The sequence below is a fragment of the Mustela erminea genome, chromosome 5 (assembly GCF_009829155.1).
Source record: "Mustela erminea isolate mMusErm1 chromosome 5, mMusErm1.Pri, whole genome shotgun sequence".
Classification (NCBI taxonomy): Eukaryota; Metazoa; Chordata; class Mammalia; order Carnivora; family Mustelidae; genus Mustela; species Mustela erminea.
Genome location: NC_045618.1, coordinates 21,603,923 through 21,621,887, shown reverse-complemented (window position 1 = coordinate 21,621,887; position 17,965 = coordinate 21,603,923). Strand labels below are relative to the sequence as shown.

At 39.4% G+C, this 17,965-nt stretch overlaps 1 protein-coding gene across 3 annotated transcripts in view; it reads right to left on the bottom strand.

The window, feature by feature from the left end:
- FAM189A1 (family with sequence similarity 189 member A1) overlaps positions 1-17,965 on the bottom strand; it is a 480,984-nt gene that overhangs the window by 26,468 nt on the left and 436,551 nt on the right. For all 3 annotated transcript variants that reach the window (XM_032342237.1, XM_032342238.1, XM_032342239.1), the window contains one exon: positions 2,190-2,297. In XM_032342237.1, coding sequence (XP_032198128.1) covers positions 2,190-2,297 — 108 coding nt within the window. The remainder of the gene's footprint in view (positions 1-2,189; positions 2,298-17,965) is intronic.

Sequence of the window (17,965 nt, the reverse complement as noted above, 5' to 3'; positions counted from 1 at the left end):
GATTCCTCTCTCAGCGGCCACTGAGGACAGCAGAGCATGAAGAGTCTTGCATAGAGCTGAGGAAACTGGGATGAAGAGGCAGCCTAAGGTCATGCACAGGTCATACAAAGCACCACGGTCATATGCCCCCAGTTCCCTTTAATGCCACCGCCTCACCCCCCGAGACACTGCAGGTCAGCAGCACCGACAGAGACTTGCAAGGAGAGTAGAGCCTTGTCTGGTCCCACAAGCCCTAGTCACAAAGGGAAAAAGACTCGCCAGCAGGAACTTAACTGATTTCTACTTCTATGTCAGGGGTTAAAAGCGAAGTTACCCACAGATACTCAGCCATGGAACAACCATGGGCTCTGAGGGCAGCTGTTGTCATGGTGACCACTCCTTACCTCCCTGTGGTATTTTACAGTCGACAGAGTACATCAAGGACCGTGGCATTCACAGTCATGGCTCCAGGACATTCCTAATAACAAACCAAGATTCCCCCTGCATTTAAGAGTCAAGTAGGTCACACTTCTTGAATGTTCACCAGGTATGCCATTCGGTCCATCTCAGAGGTGAGGAAACCGAGGCTCAGGCGGGTTCGGTGACATGTCCAGAGTCACTTTCTTCATACACAAAATAGGTGGGACTCAGACGAAGACACGGCTGATGCCAGGCCCAGGATGGCAGGCCCGCGGGCGAGCCACATGGCGGAATGATAGCGTGAGCCTACATCAATGTGATCATAACTGCATACACCATCACGGCTACCGCACGCCTCCTTCGGATTTAGTTGGTAATTTTCATTCTAATGCTTCAAACCGGGGAAGGCAAACTTTTATATTTACAGCCCTTTGGTTCTGTTAGGTTGGTCAAATTGGTATGATGTTTACAGATCAACGGTAAAATCTGCAGAGGTGAGTAGAACCCCACGGTACTTAACCTTTTCTTTATACAACACGCCGGAGAAAATCACCAACATGAGACCTCGGTGAGCGAGGCCAAAAGTTCATTGCCGCTGAATAACTGCTTAATTAAATCCCTTTCAGAAAACTGCCACCCCTCTGAAAGGTCAGGCCTGGCTGTGACAGCTGTGTAGATATACACTGAGACAAAGGGACGGACGTTGCATGTGATTAGAACCAATGAATTTTTAACGTCTTGGTAATGATGCTTTCTGGCCCTGTAACTTGAGGAACTGATGTATTGCCATGGGGTAGATGAGAAAAAGTAAATCAAACAGTCCACTGCAAGAACAGCTTGCTTTTTCATTCATGCGACACATAAAACATTGAGGGGGAGGCAGGGCGGGTCTCGAAGAAGCAAAGAGAGAGAGAGACAGAGATACACACACACACACACACACACACACACACACACACACACACACATATGATTTCTACCCTTAGCCTTAGACAACCATGTCTTCCCATCAGTTTTTCTTTATCGTGCTGATTTTAGCGGTAACGTACTGAGAACTGTGGGCTGTGTTTTATTCACGTTGAAAAAATGAAGAGCCTTCATTATTAATTAAGCATGTACTTATAGACGTGTATTAATAAGTGTGTGACCCTTGCTCCTGGTCTCATTTCTCTCCCTTGGGAGCGGCAGTGCTTCAGCTGTAAGGCTTTGGCTGGGTGGGGGGAGGGGAGCAAATGATGGCCAACCAGTCACTCTGCCACTAGATTATGAGCTCAGGGTTAATGAGCAAATCTAAAAAGCGCAGATGAGCAGGTTTTTTTTCTTTCTTTCTTTTTTTTTTTTTTTTTTTTTTTTACTTGAAAAGGACTCATTTTCTAAAAGCAACTTCCTTTTATTAAAAGAGATTTCCAAAGCTGGAGGAAGGCACCTTGCTCTGGAGGTCCTGGACCCAGAGGATGTCTAGGGCTGTCTAGGACTGTCTCTGAAATTACTCAAGAGCACACACCGGGGGTCATCTAGACAGGTATGACGGTGGCTGGACTCCGTTAACACACAGTTCCAACAATGCCTAAAATAAATACATTAATGGCACCAAATGTACAGGTCCTCGGTCTTCCAGAGGACAGCATGAGGTGACCACCAAGCTCCACGGACTCTCAGAGCCTGTCATCCCTGGGGCTTCTGGTTGGAAGCCAGAAGAGTCCACTCTCCTTTAGTTTCAAAAAGGCTGGAGGAGAAGGGGGTCAGTCTCACTATTTTGAGTGTGCTTGGGAAGGAAGGGGCCCACTCACCATCTGGAGGACATCGGAAGAGACCATCTGCATACAGCACATGGCCGTGGCCAACGCACACACGATGGTGGAGAGGACATTGAGGGCACACACGCTGAAGAGGAGATCCTGGGAGAGAAAAATGCAGCAGAATGTCAGTCTCTTCTCAACAACCCAGATGGCAGATCCTTAGCTTTTCCATCAAGGTCCAGAACGAGTGTGACCAGTTGCCCTCCACTTCCCAGAGGTTTTCTTTTGGAGTTTGTTTTAATAATCAAAACTGGCCTTTAATATAGACACATTTGTTTACCCTTCTACAATGCTGACTGAATTATTCTTAGATACTGAAGGATGTATTTCACACTTTTGGTCATTATTAGGCACTCACTGTCTAAGAAAATCTTGAACTCACCAACATTTAAGTAGGGGGCAATTGTTATCAATTATACAATGTAACTTAAAATCTTGAAAACTAGTAAAATGCCAGTTAAAATTTTTTTTAAATTTTTATTTATTTATTTGACAGAGAGAATGAGATCACAAGTAGGCAGAGAAGAAGGCAGAGAGAGAGGAGGAAGCATGCTCCCTGCCAAGCGGAGAGCCCAATGCGGGGCTCGATCCCAACGACCTTGAGACCATGACCTGAGCCAAAGGCAGAGGCCCCAACCCGCTGAGCCACCCAGGCACACAGCCAAGTTTTTAAATTAAACTTTTTGCCTTCAGGTAATGGCAGATTCACAAGCAGGTGTAAGAAATAATACAGAGAAGCTCTGTGGACCCTTTGCCCAGGTTCCTCCATGGCAGCATCTTGTAAAAACCATAGTGAAATATCACAACCAGGATTGACGGTGATGCAGTCAAGACACAGAACATTTCTGTCACCATGAGGATCCCTGCCCCACGTTGACCTTTCAGAGACACACGTACTTCTCTCCCCTGCTCCAGCTCCATCTCCCATTACCAACCCCTATCAACCATTAGCCTGGCCTCCATTTTTATAATTTTGTCCTTTCAAGAATGGTACACAAGTGGAATCATATAGCACGTAACCTTTCAAAATTGGCTTTTTTTACTCATAGTAATTCCATCAAGATTCACCCACACTGTTGCATGTGTCAGCAGATCATTCCTTTTTATTGCTCAGCAGTATTTCATGGTGAATGTACCACAGTTTGCTTAATCAGGCACCAGATGAGAAATATCTGTGTGGTTTTCAGCTTGGGGCTATTACAAATAAAGCTGCCATGAATGTTTGTGTACAGGTCTTTGTGTTTGTGTAAGTTTTTATTTCCCTGGGGAAAATGTCCAAGAATACAATTGCTAGGTCATAGGGTAACTAAATGCTTGGTTTTATAAGAAACTGCCACATTGTTTTCCAGAGTGACTGAACCATTTTATGTTCCTACCAGAAATGTATGCATGATCCAGTTTTTCTGCTCTCTTGCCCATATTTGGTATCACTATTTTTATTTTAACCATTCTGATAGGTGTGTAATGATATACCAGTATCATTAAAAAATGATACTGGTTTTAATTTGAAGTTTCCTAATGGCTAGTGCTGCTGAATATCTTTTTGTGTGCTCCTTTGATCTGTCTATCCTCTTGGGTGGAGTGCCTATTTGTATCATTTGCCCATTTCCAACAGAACCATTTGTTTTTTATGAATGTTGAGAGTCCTTTATGTATCTTAGGTCTTGGTCTTTTGTCAGGTATGTTGTTTGCAAATATTTTTCCCAGTCTGTAGCTTTTAATCCTCTTCACATAAGTTTTCACAAAACAAAAGTTTCATATACATTAGGTCCAGCTTACTAATTTTTGTTTTTATGGCTCATGCTTTTGGTGTCAAGATTTTCTCTTATTTTTTTTTTAAGTTTTTATAGTTTTACATTTTACATTTAAGTGTGTGATTCATTCTGAAGTAATTTTTGAATAAAGTGTGGGTTAGGTTGAGGTTTATTTTTGTGTTTCTACTTTTAATCTTGACGTGTTCATTGCTAGATATAGAAATGTGGTTTATATTTGTATATTTATCTGGTATCTTGTGACCTTGGGATTTATCTAGACAATGAGGTCATATGCAAATATTCTATTTCCTCTTTTCCAATTTGTATACTTTTTAATTTTTTCTTGCCTTATAGCACTAGCTAGAATTTCAAGTTTATGAATAAGAAGATGAGTGAGATGGTAAGAATAGCTATCTTTGTCTTGTCGAATTTTGTGGAGTTTTAACTCTCCAAGTACAATTCATTGCTCCTTAGGAAATTTGTTCTCTAAAAATAAGCATGATTTACAAAAATGATACAGGAATACCTTGTAGATATCTGAGGTTGTGTTCCAGATCATTGCAATAAAACAAATATTGCAATAAAGTGAATCAAATGCATTTTTTGGTTTCCTGGTGTACATAGAAGTTATGTTTACACTATACTGTTGTCTATTAAGTGTGCATTTATATGTGTTTAAGCATTATATCTAAAAAATGTACATACCTTAATTTTAAAATACTGTATTGCTAAAAAGTGCTAAATATCATCTGGGGTTTCGGCAAGTTGTAATCATTTTACTGGTGGAGGGTTTTTCCTCCCTGTTGATGCCTGCTGACTAATTAGGGTAACAGTTGCTGAAAGCTGAGGGGGCTGAAGCAATTTCTTAAAATAAGACAACCAGTTTGCTTCATTGATTAATTCTTCCTTTCATGAAATATTTCTCTGTAGCATGTAATGCTGTTTGATAGCATTTTATCCAAAAAACTTCTTTCAAAATTGGAGTCAATCAATCCTCTCAAACTCCGTTTCTGCTTCATCAGCTAAGTCGATGTACTATTCTAAATCCTTTTTTTTAATTTATTTTTTATTTTCAGCATAACAGTATTCATTATTTTTGCACCACACCCAGTGCTCCATGCAATCCGTGCCCTCTATAATACCCACCACCTGGTACCGTGACCTCCCACCCCCTGCCCCTTCAAAACCCTCAGATTGTTTTTCAGAGTCCATAATCTCTCATGGTTCACCTCCCCTTCCAATTTCCCCCAACTCCCTTCTCCTCTCTAACTCCCCATGTCCTCTATGCTATTTGTTATGCTCCACAAATAAGTGAAACCATATGATAATTGACTCTCTCTGCTTGACTGATTTCACTCAGCATAATCTCTTCCAGTCCCGTCCATGTTGCTACAAAAGTTGGGTATTCGTCCTTTCTGACAGAGGCATAATACTCCATAGTGTATATGGACCACATCTTCCTTATCCATTCGTCCATTGAAGGGCATCTTGGTTATTTCTACAGTTTGGCGACCTTGGCCATTGCTGCTATAAACATTGGGGTACAGATGGCCCTTCTTTTCACTACATCTGTATCTTTGGGGTAAATACCCAGGAATGCAATGGCAGGGTCATAGGGAAGTTCTATTTTTAATTTCTTGAGGAATCTCCACACTGTTCTCCAAAGAGGCTGCACCAACTTGCATTCCCACCAACAGTGTAAGAGGGTTCCCCTTTCTCCACATCCTCTCCAACACATGTTGTTTCCTGTCTTGCTAATTTTGGCCATTCTAACTGGGGTAAGGTGATATCTCAATGTAGTTTTAATTTGAATCTCCCTGATGGCTAGTGATGATGAACATTTTTTCATATGTCTGATAGCCATTTGTATGTCTTTATTGGAGAAGTGTCTGTCCATATCTTCTGCCCACTTTTTGATATGATTGTCTGTTTTGTGTGTGTTGAGTTTGAGGAGTTCATTATAGATCCTGGATATCAATCTTTTGTCTGTACTGTCATTTGCAAATATCTTCTCCCATTCCGTGCGTTGCCTCTTTCTTTTCTTGACTGTTTCCTTTGCTGTGCAGAAGCTTTTGATTTTGATGAAGTCCCAAAAGTTCATCTTCGCTTTTGTTTCCTTTGCCTTTGGAGACATATCTTGAAAGAAGTTGTTGTGGCTGATATTGAAGAGATTACTGCCTATGTTCTCCTCTAGGATTCTGATGGATTCCTGTCTCACACTGAGGTCTTTTATCCATTTTTGAGTTTATCTTTGTGTACGGTATAAGAGAATGGTCGAGTTTCATTCTTCTACATATAGCTGCCCAGTTTTCCCAGCACCATTTATTGAAGAGACTGTCTTTTTTCCACTGTATATTCTAAATCCTTTGTTAACATTTCACCAATCTTCACAGCATCTTCTCCAGGAATAGATTCTATCTCAATAAATCCTTTCTTTATTCATCCATAAAAATCAACTCCTTCATCCATAAAAATCAACTCCTCCTTAACTCAAGTTTTTTGTTTTTGTTTTTTTTTTTCCCATGAGAGGGAAGCAATCCAGTCCCATCTTCAGGCTCCACTTCCAATTCTAGTTCTGTGGCTGTTTCTACCACATCTGCAATTAGTTCTCCACCACTGAAGATCTGAACCCCTCAAAGTCATCCAGGAGGGCTAAATCAGTTTGTATTGATGTATGTATTGATATTTTGATCTCTTCTTGTGAATTATGGATGTCCTTAATGGTATCTAGAATGGTGAATTCTTTACAGAAGGTTTTTAGTTGACTTTGCACAGATCCATTAGAGGAATCATAGTCTATAGCTGCTATATAGAAGCTTATGAAATTTCTTTTTTTTTTTTACTGTTCTGAAAAATACTTTATTTTTTATTATAATTCTAGTATCATTAACATACAGTGATATTAGTTTCAGACGTACAATATAGTGATTAAAAATTCCAATATATCATCCAGTCCTTATCATGACAAGTGTCCACCTTAATCCCCATCACCTCTTTCACCCATCCTCCCACCCACCTCCCCTATGGTAACCATCAGTTTGTTCTCTAGAATTAAGAGTCTGTTTCTTGGTTTCTCTCTCTCTTTTTTCTTTGGTCATTTGCTTTGTTTCTTACGTACCACATATGAGTGAAATCATATGGTATTTGCCTTTCTCTGATTGATTCTTTAGCTTAACATTACGCTCTTCAGCTCCATCCATGTCACTCCAAATGCAAAGATTTCATTTTTTTAATGGCTGAGTAATATTCCATTGCATATATACACACACCATATGTTCTTTATCTATTCATCTACCAATGGGCACTTGGGCTGCCTCCATAATTTGGCTACTGTAAATAAAGTTGCTATAAACATAGGGCTACACAATGAATTGTGTACCCATTTGAATTAGTGTTTTTGTATTATTTGGTTAAATACCCAGTAGTGTGATTACTGGGTCATAGCGTAGTTCTATTTTTAACTTTATGAGGAATCTCCATATTGTTTTCCAGAGTGGCTGCACCTGTTTCCATTCCTACCAAAAGTGCAAGAGGGTTCCTTTTTCTCCACATCCTCACCAACACTTATTGTTTCTTGTGTTTCTGATCTTAGCCCTTCTGACAGGTGTGGGGTGGTACCTCACTGTGGTTTTGATTTGCAGGAAATACATTTCTAAAAAACAAGACTTGAAAGGCAAAATTACTCCTTGGCCTGTAGGCTGCAGAATGGATGTTGTGTTAACAGTCAAAAAACATTAATTTCATTGTACATCTGTATCAGAGTCAGTCTGTCTTCTGAATCTTTGAAGCCAGGCATCAACTTTTTTTCTCTATCTATAGAGGTCCCAGATGGCATCTCCTTCCAGTAGGAGGCTGTTTTGCCTATATTGAAAGTCTACTGTTGAGCATCACTATGTTCATTAATTATCTGAGTTAGATCTTCTGGATGACTGACTGTAGCTTCTCCATCAGCACCTGCTGCTTCACCTTGTACTTTGATGTTATGGAGACGGCCTCTTTCCTTAAACCTCATGAAGCAACTGCTGCTAGCTTCAGACTTTCCTTCTGCAGCTTCCTCATCTCTCTCAACCTTGGCAGAACTGAAAAGATTTAGGGCCTGGCTCTGGATTAGGCGTTTTGCTTAAAGGAATGTTGTGGTTGGTCTGCTCTATCCAGACCTCTGGAACATTCACCATATCAGCAGTAAGGAAGTTTTGCTTTCTGATCATTCATGTGTTCACTGGAGTAGCACTTTTAATTTCCTTCAGGAACTTCTCCTTTGTATTCACAAACTGGATAACTGGTGCAAGAGGCCTAGTTTCTGGCCTATCTCAACTTTCAACATGAGCTTTTCACTAAGCTTAATCACCTCTAGTCAAAATGAGCCAGGAAATCGCTGGTCAGTGGAGCAGTCAGAATACATATATATTTATCAACTAAGTTCACCATTTATGTACAGGCACGGTTTGTGATGCCCAGAAACTATCATAATAGTAATATCAGAGATAACTGCTCATAGGTCACCATAACAAATATAATAATAATGAAAGTTCGAAGTATTGTGAGAATTGCCAAAATGTAACAGAGACATGAAATGAGTGAATGCTGCTGGGAAAATGATGCCAATAGACTTGCTCGATGCAGGGTTGCCACAAACCTTCAATTTGTAAAAACACAGTATCTGAGAAGTGCAATAAAATGAAGCATAATAAAAGAAGTTATGCCTGTAATGATATGTTCTCTAATTCAATCTTAGTCATACAAACTTATTCAGGCAAAAATATACAAAATATTGTACATACTCAAAAAGCTACCAGGAAAAATGGATCTTTCACCTAAAGACAGTGGTATTAAATAGGCTAGTTTTAATAATTTAACCAAGGGGTTGACAAATCCTCAAGAAGAGATGGGGACTATCACTGTATTTCCTCACTGAATGCTTCATAGATGCATTAGGTATGTGTCCAAATGACTTTCTTGTCTGGGAGATCCCTAGGATCTATTTACTCATAGATACAGGAACCCATATATTATAATCTATACCATCCTTTAAAAAGGTTCCCCAATCTCCTGTAAATTATTGTGATCACAAAGTCTCTGCAAGCCCTTTCCCTGTTCATTTGTTCTCAAAGTTTCCTTGCATAATAGCAAAGAGGAAGATGATTATGATAATATTATAGGGGACAAAGTTAACATAGCGTGTTTAAATACATCCCCAAGGTTAAATCATTCAATGACAATGTGAAGACACAGAAGAGTCTTGTTTATAAGATTTGTTAGGCAGAACTGAGCAGGGTTCAGTCTATGGCTAATTATTCCCCACTCCTGAAGTAAGAGTGTTCTGGGCACTCTGAACAATATGGGCACGTGTGCTACTCTCAGACCTGCATCACACACTGTTTCTAAACCTTTTTCCGTGGTTCTTTTCTAAGACAGTTTCTTCCCATGCATGCGCTAATCAATATCTAGCTGAATACTTCAGGGGGATCCTCTGAAGATCCCAGAGTTCTCTCCCTTCTATTACTCAGTCCTAGGAACTCTAGTCTCCAGGTTTTAGTCTCCCTAGGACTCTTAGCTCTGTGTTCCCAACTCTGGGAGTCTGTAGGGATCCTCCTGAGCTCTCCATCCCTGTGCTGTGACCTGGAGGCTTTTGAAGCTATAAGTTGGGGCTGCCATAGGGCTCACCTCATTTGTTGACCATATCTCAGGATCATTGTCCCTAGTTGCCTGATATGTCTTCATATTCTGTCTATTTTGGTTTCTTTCGGCTGGGAAAGTGGCGAGTTGTTTCAAGTGGGAATCTAAATCTAGTTCCTATAATTCCATCTTGGCCAAAAGGTCTTGGTAACTTTCTGGTTTCCATTTCCTAAGTGGTTGTAGCAGGGCTTAGACAACTGCTTAAGTAATCTGTGCAATATTACTGTGGTCATCTCAAGTGTCCTCCCTGCTCCTGTAGCCACTAAGGATGGAGCAGGATGGGAGCTCAGCGGTGTTAAAGCACATGCACAGATATGGCTGGAAAGAGTCTAAGGAGCTTGGGTTTTATTTTCTAAGTGATGAGATACCTCTGAAGATGTGTGTTGATGTTGGGAAAGAGAATGCAGCCTATTGTCACAAATGATTGAGAGAGACACCTTTTGTAGGGCCAAGCACAGAGGCCAGGATTTAACAGGTACTCAGTAAATATGTTTTGAAATGAGACACTGGCAGCATGGGGGTGATCATCTCACCACTGCTACAGAGGGTTGAAACCAGAGCACATGAAGGAAGCATGGAGACTGGGAGTCTGAGAATGACTTGAAAGCTGAAACCAGGAGAGCATGGTCATTGGTTGGGCACAGACGGGGATAAGGGAGAAGAAAGGAAATGACTCTGAGGCATAAGTTGTAAGTGGGAGCATGATGCCAGCAGTGTGCCAGGGGCCTGAGGGAAAGGAGCCGTCTTCACAGGCAAATAACCAATGTGGTCTGTGACATGTAAAGCTGGTTGCCAGGGACCTGCCCACAGAGATGTTCATGACCAGTTGGAAAGGTGGGTCTAGTGCTCATGATGGAGGTCAGGATGGGAGATGCAGACTAGGTGTCATCCCTACAGAATCGAGATGTTCCTTCCCCTGTGGGTGCCCCTGATATATCTGATGGCCTGGGTTTACTTTTTTTCTTCTCCCCCCAGACTTCAGAGTATTAGGGTGCTCTAGATTTCCTAGAGAAGAGGGCATTCTTGGATGGAATTACAATTCTCACCTTAAAGATACATCAGAGAATAACCCGAGATAGTACACAGAAACTATATATATAGATATATAATTATGTGTATGTATATGTGTGTGTGTGTGTGTGTGTGTGTGTGTGTGTGTATGATATCTCTCAGGGGGCAATTCAAAACTAGAACCAATATAGGGACATCTCTTAATGGACCATAATCAAAAATATAATCAATACCCTTAATTTTGTCCTCAATCTAAAAATTTCAACTTTATTGACCATATATTCCACTGTCATTAAAACAAATGCCTTTCCGAAAAGAACATTAATTTTGTATATACTTTCATTTGCAACCAAATAAAACTACTCACAGAAAAAAATAAACACAACACAGATCACAACTTTTTTTGAATATGCCTCATGAGGCAAGTGCTGCTTTATGTTTCATGGAGTGTATTCATTTGAAATACACACCAAAACCTTTTTTCCCCCCTTCTTCCAGCTGTTAAAATGCTTGGCTTTTCTTTCTTTCCTTTTCTTTTTTTTTTTCTAGATAATGGCACACCACCTGAAATTATGCTTATGTGTTTCTTTGGAATTCTCTTTCTGGCTTAAATAATGCCTTTACTTCTGCCCTTCGACAGCTTTATCAGAGAATCTTCTGCAAGTACTGAAATCCATGTACTATAAAATATTTTTATAAGGTCATTCAAAATGGCAAGTGTGAAAACAAGGCAGGTCTTCACTGTGGATGCTAAGTTTTGCTGTCAGCCATCAGGGATACTTATGCTAATAAAATTTACTGTTGTCCAGAGGACAAACTGTCTTACATTCATTCCAGTTTTTTTTTTTCCCTACGTGTTTTTTTCTTTCTTTGCATAAAGAGATCCCATAGGAGACCATTATCAGTCAAAGTGTAATGATGGAAGGTGAGGAAAGGCTCTTAGCATAAAAACTAAGTGATGAGACCATAGCCAACAGTAATTTTGTGTGTTGTAATTAAGGGATGGGCGTAGGGCTTTATCAGAATTATCCTATTGAAACTTATCAATTACTCAATGCAAGGATGTCTGTCTTAATGAGTCTTTCATGGCAGGAATGGGACTCCAATGTAGAAAAACAGGATGTTAGGGCGCCTGGGTGGCTCAGTGGGTTAAGCCGCTGCCTTCGGCTCAGGTCATGATCTCAGGGTCCTGGGATTGAGGCCTGCATCGGGCTCTCTGCTCAGCAGAGAGTCTGCTTCCTCCTCTCTCTCTCTGCCTGCCTCTCTGTCTACTTGTGATCTCTCTCTGTCAAATAAATAAATAAAATCTTAAAAAAAAAAAAAAAAAGAAAAACAGGATGTTAGAAAAGGCAGGTGAAAGCAGTGGGGAGTATAACAAAACAAACTATGCTTGTGGACATCCTGCTCTGTGTTCCAGGTGGGTAGGTCCAAGATTGGTGACTTCCAGAGCTTAGAACCTCCAGCATTAAAACACAAGATACACTCCCAATTAGATTGTTCTGCTTTGAACATGAAGCAATTATATGAAGACTTCAAAATTCTGGACGGGTTGTTCTCATGTCACCAGCTTGAGCTGAAGCATCCTCTGTAGGGCTTTTCCATGTCCCTCCCCTCCCAAATCCAGTGCCTGTCCAACTCAGGCCTTCATTAACACACACGTTCCTGGGTAACTTACCCCAGCTTCCCAACCACTCATTCTCTGATCGACCCTACCTAGTGGAGTATTTAAAAGTCTCCTCTAATTATAATTCTTTCTTATGCTTCTTTGCCTCTTGGATCCAGAAGTGACTCCACTTTCAAGGTTCACGTTGAATCTCATTTCCTTCAGTGTCTTCTCCAACAGCTGATATCCCAAGGAATATTTCCTCCTTTGAACCCACAGGGTGGCCTGCACCATATATTCTTTATTGCACTGTGATGTTAGACCCTGGTCATGGACTATTACCTGGCATTTAATGCAGAACTATATTGGGAGAGGCAATCTGCCATAGGCCCTGAGCATGCCTGTAAGTTCCTGCTGGGCAGGTTAAGAAGATAAACCTTGACTCCTCTTTAACCCTCCCATTGCTCAGTGTTTTGTTTACAACAAGCAACCTTGAGGAAAGAGGTAGCATTGCTCCTAGACAAAAAATAGGCTTATTACAGATGCATCAAATTCTCCAGGCTCAATGTTTCTCTCCCATAATGTGGTCCACTGATTGTGCAGGCATCTGTGATAGACAATTAGCATTGTTCCAAGAGACTTGGGGAGCAGAGGGAACTGACAAAAACCAACATAAATCTCTGGCAATACTTTTGCCATGAGTAATACCCCCTGAACCAGGGGGTCTTGTGTCTTCTACCACAGAAGTAATAGTAAACTCTAACAGGCCACTTTGTTAGCTTGAAAGCAGGTAAAAATCTCAGACCCTGCACAGTTCCTGACAATGTATGGCCATTTTGAGAGGACAGCAAGAGTAGAGAACCAGTCTTCTGTTATTGTCTATAGTAGAATACCTCATTCGAAATAAGCAACTAGTAAACATTTGTTTGAAAATGTAGGGGATATTTCATTGTTCTCTTCTGAATTTTAAATTCAGACTGGAAGGAAATGATATGTTGACTTTCCAAATTTCCAACCACACACAGAGAAAAATTCACCATCACCCAACTAAATTAAAGGATAAGCAAGATTCTGTACAAGAACTCTTGATGGCAGTATGGTCTGTGTGTGTGTGTGTGTTTAAAATTTGTGACTTCTATTTTCCATAAAATTTCTCAAGTGATGAGCACATCCTGGAACATATCCCAGGCCATTTAATTTGTCTCCATAGAAAGTAGTTCTTGCAGATAGAGGTCTTCGGGGCTGGATTGAATACTGATCACAGTATTCAATTCTGTGATCTGTGATATACTGATTATCTGTGATATACTGAATACAGCGAAAATTAGGCTGTCATATGGAGAAGGTAAGTGATTCATGGAGGAATCTGTGAAAGTTATTATTTCAAGATGCAAACATTCTACTTAGGATCCCTACAAATTTAAGTGAATTTTGGCCTTGCTCTGGTCTCTCAGGCACCATCAATAACACAAATGCTACTAGAAGAAGACAGGTTTGCTTCTCATACAATATGTGCTGTTTGTTCAATGGCACTTTTAACTTTGAGCAAGGACTTATGAAGAGATTTACACTCTCCACAATGGTACAGAACTGCGCCTTATTTGGTAATTCAAAACTGCTCCTCTGCCCTCTGAAGCAACTGCTTTTAGTTTCTAGTTGGTGGATATAAATTGCTTAGATAACTATATAAATAACTGTAATTTGCAGACTAATTATTTTCTTATAATTCTATCAAATTTTAAGATTAAGAAAATAATCTTCAATGTTCCTGAAATTCAAGAAAGGGTAATCAGGTAAAAAATAAGTTTCTCTACCTATGTGTATGCATGTATGTACATAAGCACATGCATGTATCTTTGTATATTGTATTAATTTTTTCAAAATTTCCTTTTAGGATTTTTCTCCCTGACCCAGTGTTTGTTTAAGAGCGTGTTAGTTTCCACATATTTGTGAATTTTCCTGTTTCCCTGCCATTACTGATTTCTAGTTTCATTTTATCATGGTCAGAAAAGATACTTGGAAGGATTTCAATCTTCCTAAGTTTGTTAAGACTTGTTTTGTGCCCTAACATGTAATCTCCTGGAGAATGTTCTGTGTGTTCTTGTGCTGATGAACGAAAAGCTCTGTATGTGTCTGTTAGGTCTATTTTATTCAAATCCACTGCTTCTTTATTGATTTTCTGTCTGGATGTTCTTTCATTATTGAAAGTGACATATTGGGCGCCTGGGTGGCTCAGTGGGTTAAAGCCTCTGCCTTCGGCTCAGGTCATGATCCCAGGGTCCTGGGATGGAGCCCCGCATCGGGCTCTCTGCTCAGCAGGGAGCCTGCTTCCTCCTCTCTCTCTGCCTGCCTCTCTGCCTACTTGTGATCTCTGTCTGTCAAATAAATAAATAAAATATTAAAAAAAAAAGAAAGTGACATATTGAAGTCTACCATTATTGTTTTGCTGATTTCTCCTTTCAAATACGTCAATATTAATTTATATACATAGACGCTGTGATGTTGAGTGCATATATATTTACAACTGCTATATCTTCCTGTTGAATTGATTTTTATCAATGACCCTTGTCTATAAACAGTTTATGACTTAAAGTCTACCTTGTCTGATATAAGTATAGCCACCCCTGCTTTCTTTGGTTTTCATTTTCATGGAATATTCCTTTTCATCCCTTCGCTTTGAACCTATGTGTGTCCTTGAATCTAAAGTGGGTTTCTTGCTTAGCACAGAGATGAATATTCATTTTTTTATCCATTCAGTCACTCTCTATCTTTTTATTGGGGATTTAGTCCATTTAGATTTAAAGTAATTATTGATAGGGAAAGACTTACTAATGCCATTTTGTTAACTGTGTTCTGTTTGTCTTACAGGCAGGCCTTTGTTCTTTTCTCTCTCTCACACGGTCTTCTTTTGTATTCTAGTCTTCTGATTTTTGTAGTGATAGGTCTTGATTCCTCTCTCTTTTTCTTTTAACTTCTATAGGTATTTTCTTTGTGGTTACTAAGAGGCTTACATAAAATGTAGTTCTGACAGTATGTATATGTTTTATAAAATATATCTTTCCTATATATTCCTTTATAACATGTATTTTTCCTATAAATTCTGAATTTCTAAAACTTACTGTGATTCTAATTAACCTCTAGCTTTAAAACAATGTCAAACAAAACATAACTGTATATTTATATGAAAGAAAAAATAAACAGGTGTTGTCAAGAAATCTTTGGAAAAGGAGAGGGGCTTTGCATACCTCAAAACATACCATACATTTACAATCACAGAATAGTGTTGCACTGATAAGGGAACGGGAGAGCCTAGATACAGATTCTTATTATAATGATGGTATATTACATAACTTGTGTTGAGATAATTGGCTGTTAAAAAAAATGAAGAAAACAAATCTGGATATGAAAAGAACAAGAGGAAACTTCTTCCTTGTGAACCTAAAGATAAAAATGCTAACCAAATTACTGAAAAACTAAATCCAATAACATATTAAAAAATGCATTATGAGGGGCACCTGGGTGGCTCAGTCAGTTGAAATCTGACTTCTGATCTCTGAGCAGGTCTTGATCTCAGAATTATGAGATCAAGTTCTGCATTGGGCTCCACACTGGGCATGAAGCCTACTTAAAAAAAAAACAACAACAACATTATGACAAGTTTGTTTTATTCTTCTGTTATAAGGGTGTTTTAACACAAGATAATCTATTAATGTAATTCACCACATTAAATGAGAAAAACCATATTTAATCTCAATAGTGCAAAACATCAGTTGCTATTTCAACACTACTTTAGAAGCTCCAATAACTGGAAATAGATGAATGCTCCCTTAATTTAAGAAGCTCTATAGCAAATATCAGGAAGGAGATAGGGATGGCTACCATTATCACTTCTGTTCAACACCATTTAGCAGATCTCAACCATTAGAATAAGACACTAAAAAGAAGTAAATTGTACAGAGTTACAAAAGAAGAAAAACTGCTACTATTTCCATATGATATGATTATTTACATATAAAACCCAACATTTTCAAATGTTTAAATTAAGTAGGATCGTTGAGCAATGTTGCTGGGTATAAGATCAACACACACAATTATAATTGTATTCTCATACACCAGCAACAAAAAGGAAGAATAACTTTTTTGCAAGATGTGATTTAAGGGCACCTGGGTGGCCCAGTCAGTTGAGCATCTGACTCTGATTTTTAGCTCAGGTCATAGTCTCAGGGTCATGAGACTGAGCCCTAAGTCGGGCTCTGTGCTTAGTGGGAAGCCTGCTTGAGATTCTTTCTCCCTCTCCCTCTTCCCCACCCCCTGATCCTGTGTTCTCTCTCTTGCTTTCTAAGAACACCAAATAAATAAATCTTTTTTAAAAAGTATGATTTTTATAGTAGCAACAAAAAATACTCAAGAATATAGAAAAATGGATGAAATGATAATACATTGAGAAGTAATAAATGGTGTGATAGGAAGACTCATTAACATGTTAATTCTCTGCAAATTAATTTAGAAACCTGATGGAATCCCAATAAATACTGTTACAAGGTTCTGTGTATGTGTGCACAGACTGACAGGATGACTCTAAAGTCCAGACAGCAGAGCATAAGACCAAGAATAGCCATGGCAGACTTCTACTTCCTGTAGTATGGTTAGCAGATTTCCTGGGATGGGCTCCTGCTGCAGAACAGATTCCAAACAATGTATGGTTCTTGATGCATTGCTGACCTTGCAGAAAATAGAGGAGATCTCCAAAGACTTCATTTCCACGCCTCTTTCCAAATTTAAGGACCAACCTATGAACCAAAACCGGAGCTGGAAAATGTGAGCAGAGAGCAAGATTGTGCTGAAGGTAAGTGCTAACACCAGCACTCAAATCTGGTTCTTTGGGCTAGCAGTAAAAAGGGTCAATTGAATAGAAACTCCACAATTAAACTCAGACCTTGAAAGAAACTAAAATGTGCAGCAGTTCCAGGCTTCTAGAACACAAAGATGAATTGTTTTTGGAGGAAAAAGTCCTCTGTTTAGGTCCACAGAATTCCTATTCATTAAGATCAAGCAGATAGAAGTTCTCAATCAGAAATCATCCTATATATGAGGTCATGAGCCACCCACCAGTGGGAGGCATCAGAAAGAATAAACTACAGATTTAGATTCTAAAGGAGTTCAAATACCAGACTTGTTAGAAACATGGAGTACAGAACAGCTATGTTTATGTTTAAGGAAATATTAAAAAATGGAAGCATAATTATGAATGATGAATAGAGATGACTGAATTAACAGATTTTTTTTAAACATTTCTTTTTTGCAGCTGGAGGTCAGCTTTTGGTTGCCTAAACCATCTCACCTAAGGGTCAACTCTTATAAAGGTACAAATTTGGACTTCACTTCTTTTATCTCCCCTTGTATGGAAAAATACCATAAATACTCAATCATTGATTTGGAGGACACTGGTTCCTTATTAGTTTTTTAAGAGTCATTATCCAAGTATGCTATTGTCTTGTGAAATTCACACAGTAAAACTGCATTAATATGCAAAGACAAAAAAATGAATAGGTAGACCTAAAAATTATTTAAAAGGTTCAACAGATTTGCCTAGTTTTGATAGGTTAAAGCAGACGTGAGATTTCAAAGATTTAACAGCTGGTACAACTTGAGCACAGCCAATGAGATGGAGCCCAGCATGGGCGAGGTACCAGCCAGAATGCCCTCGAGGCTGGATCCTGGAG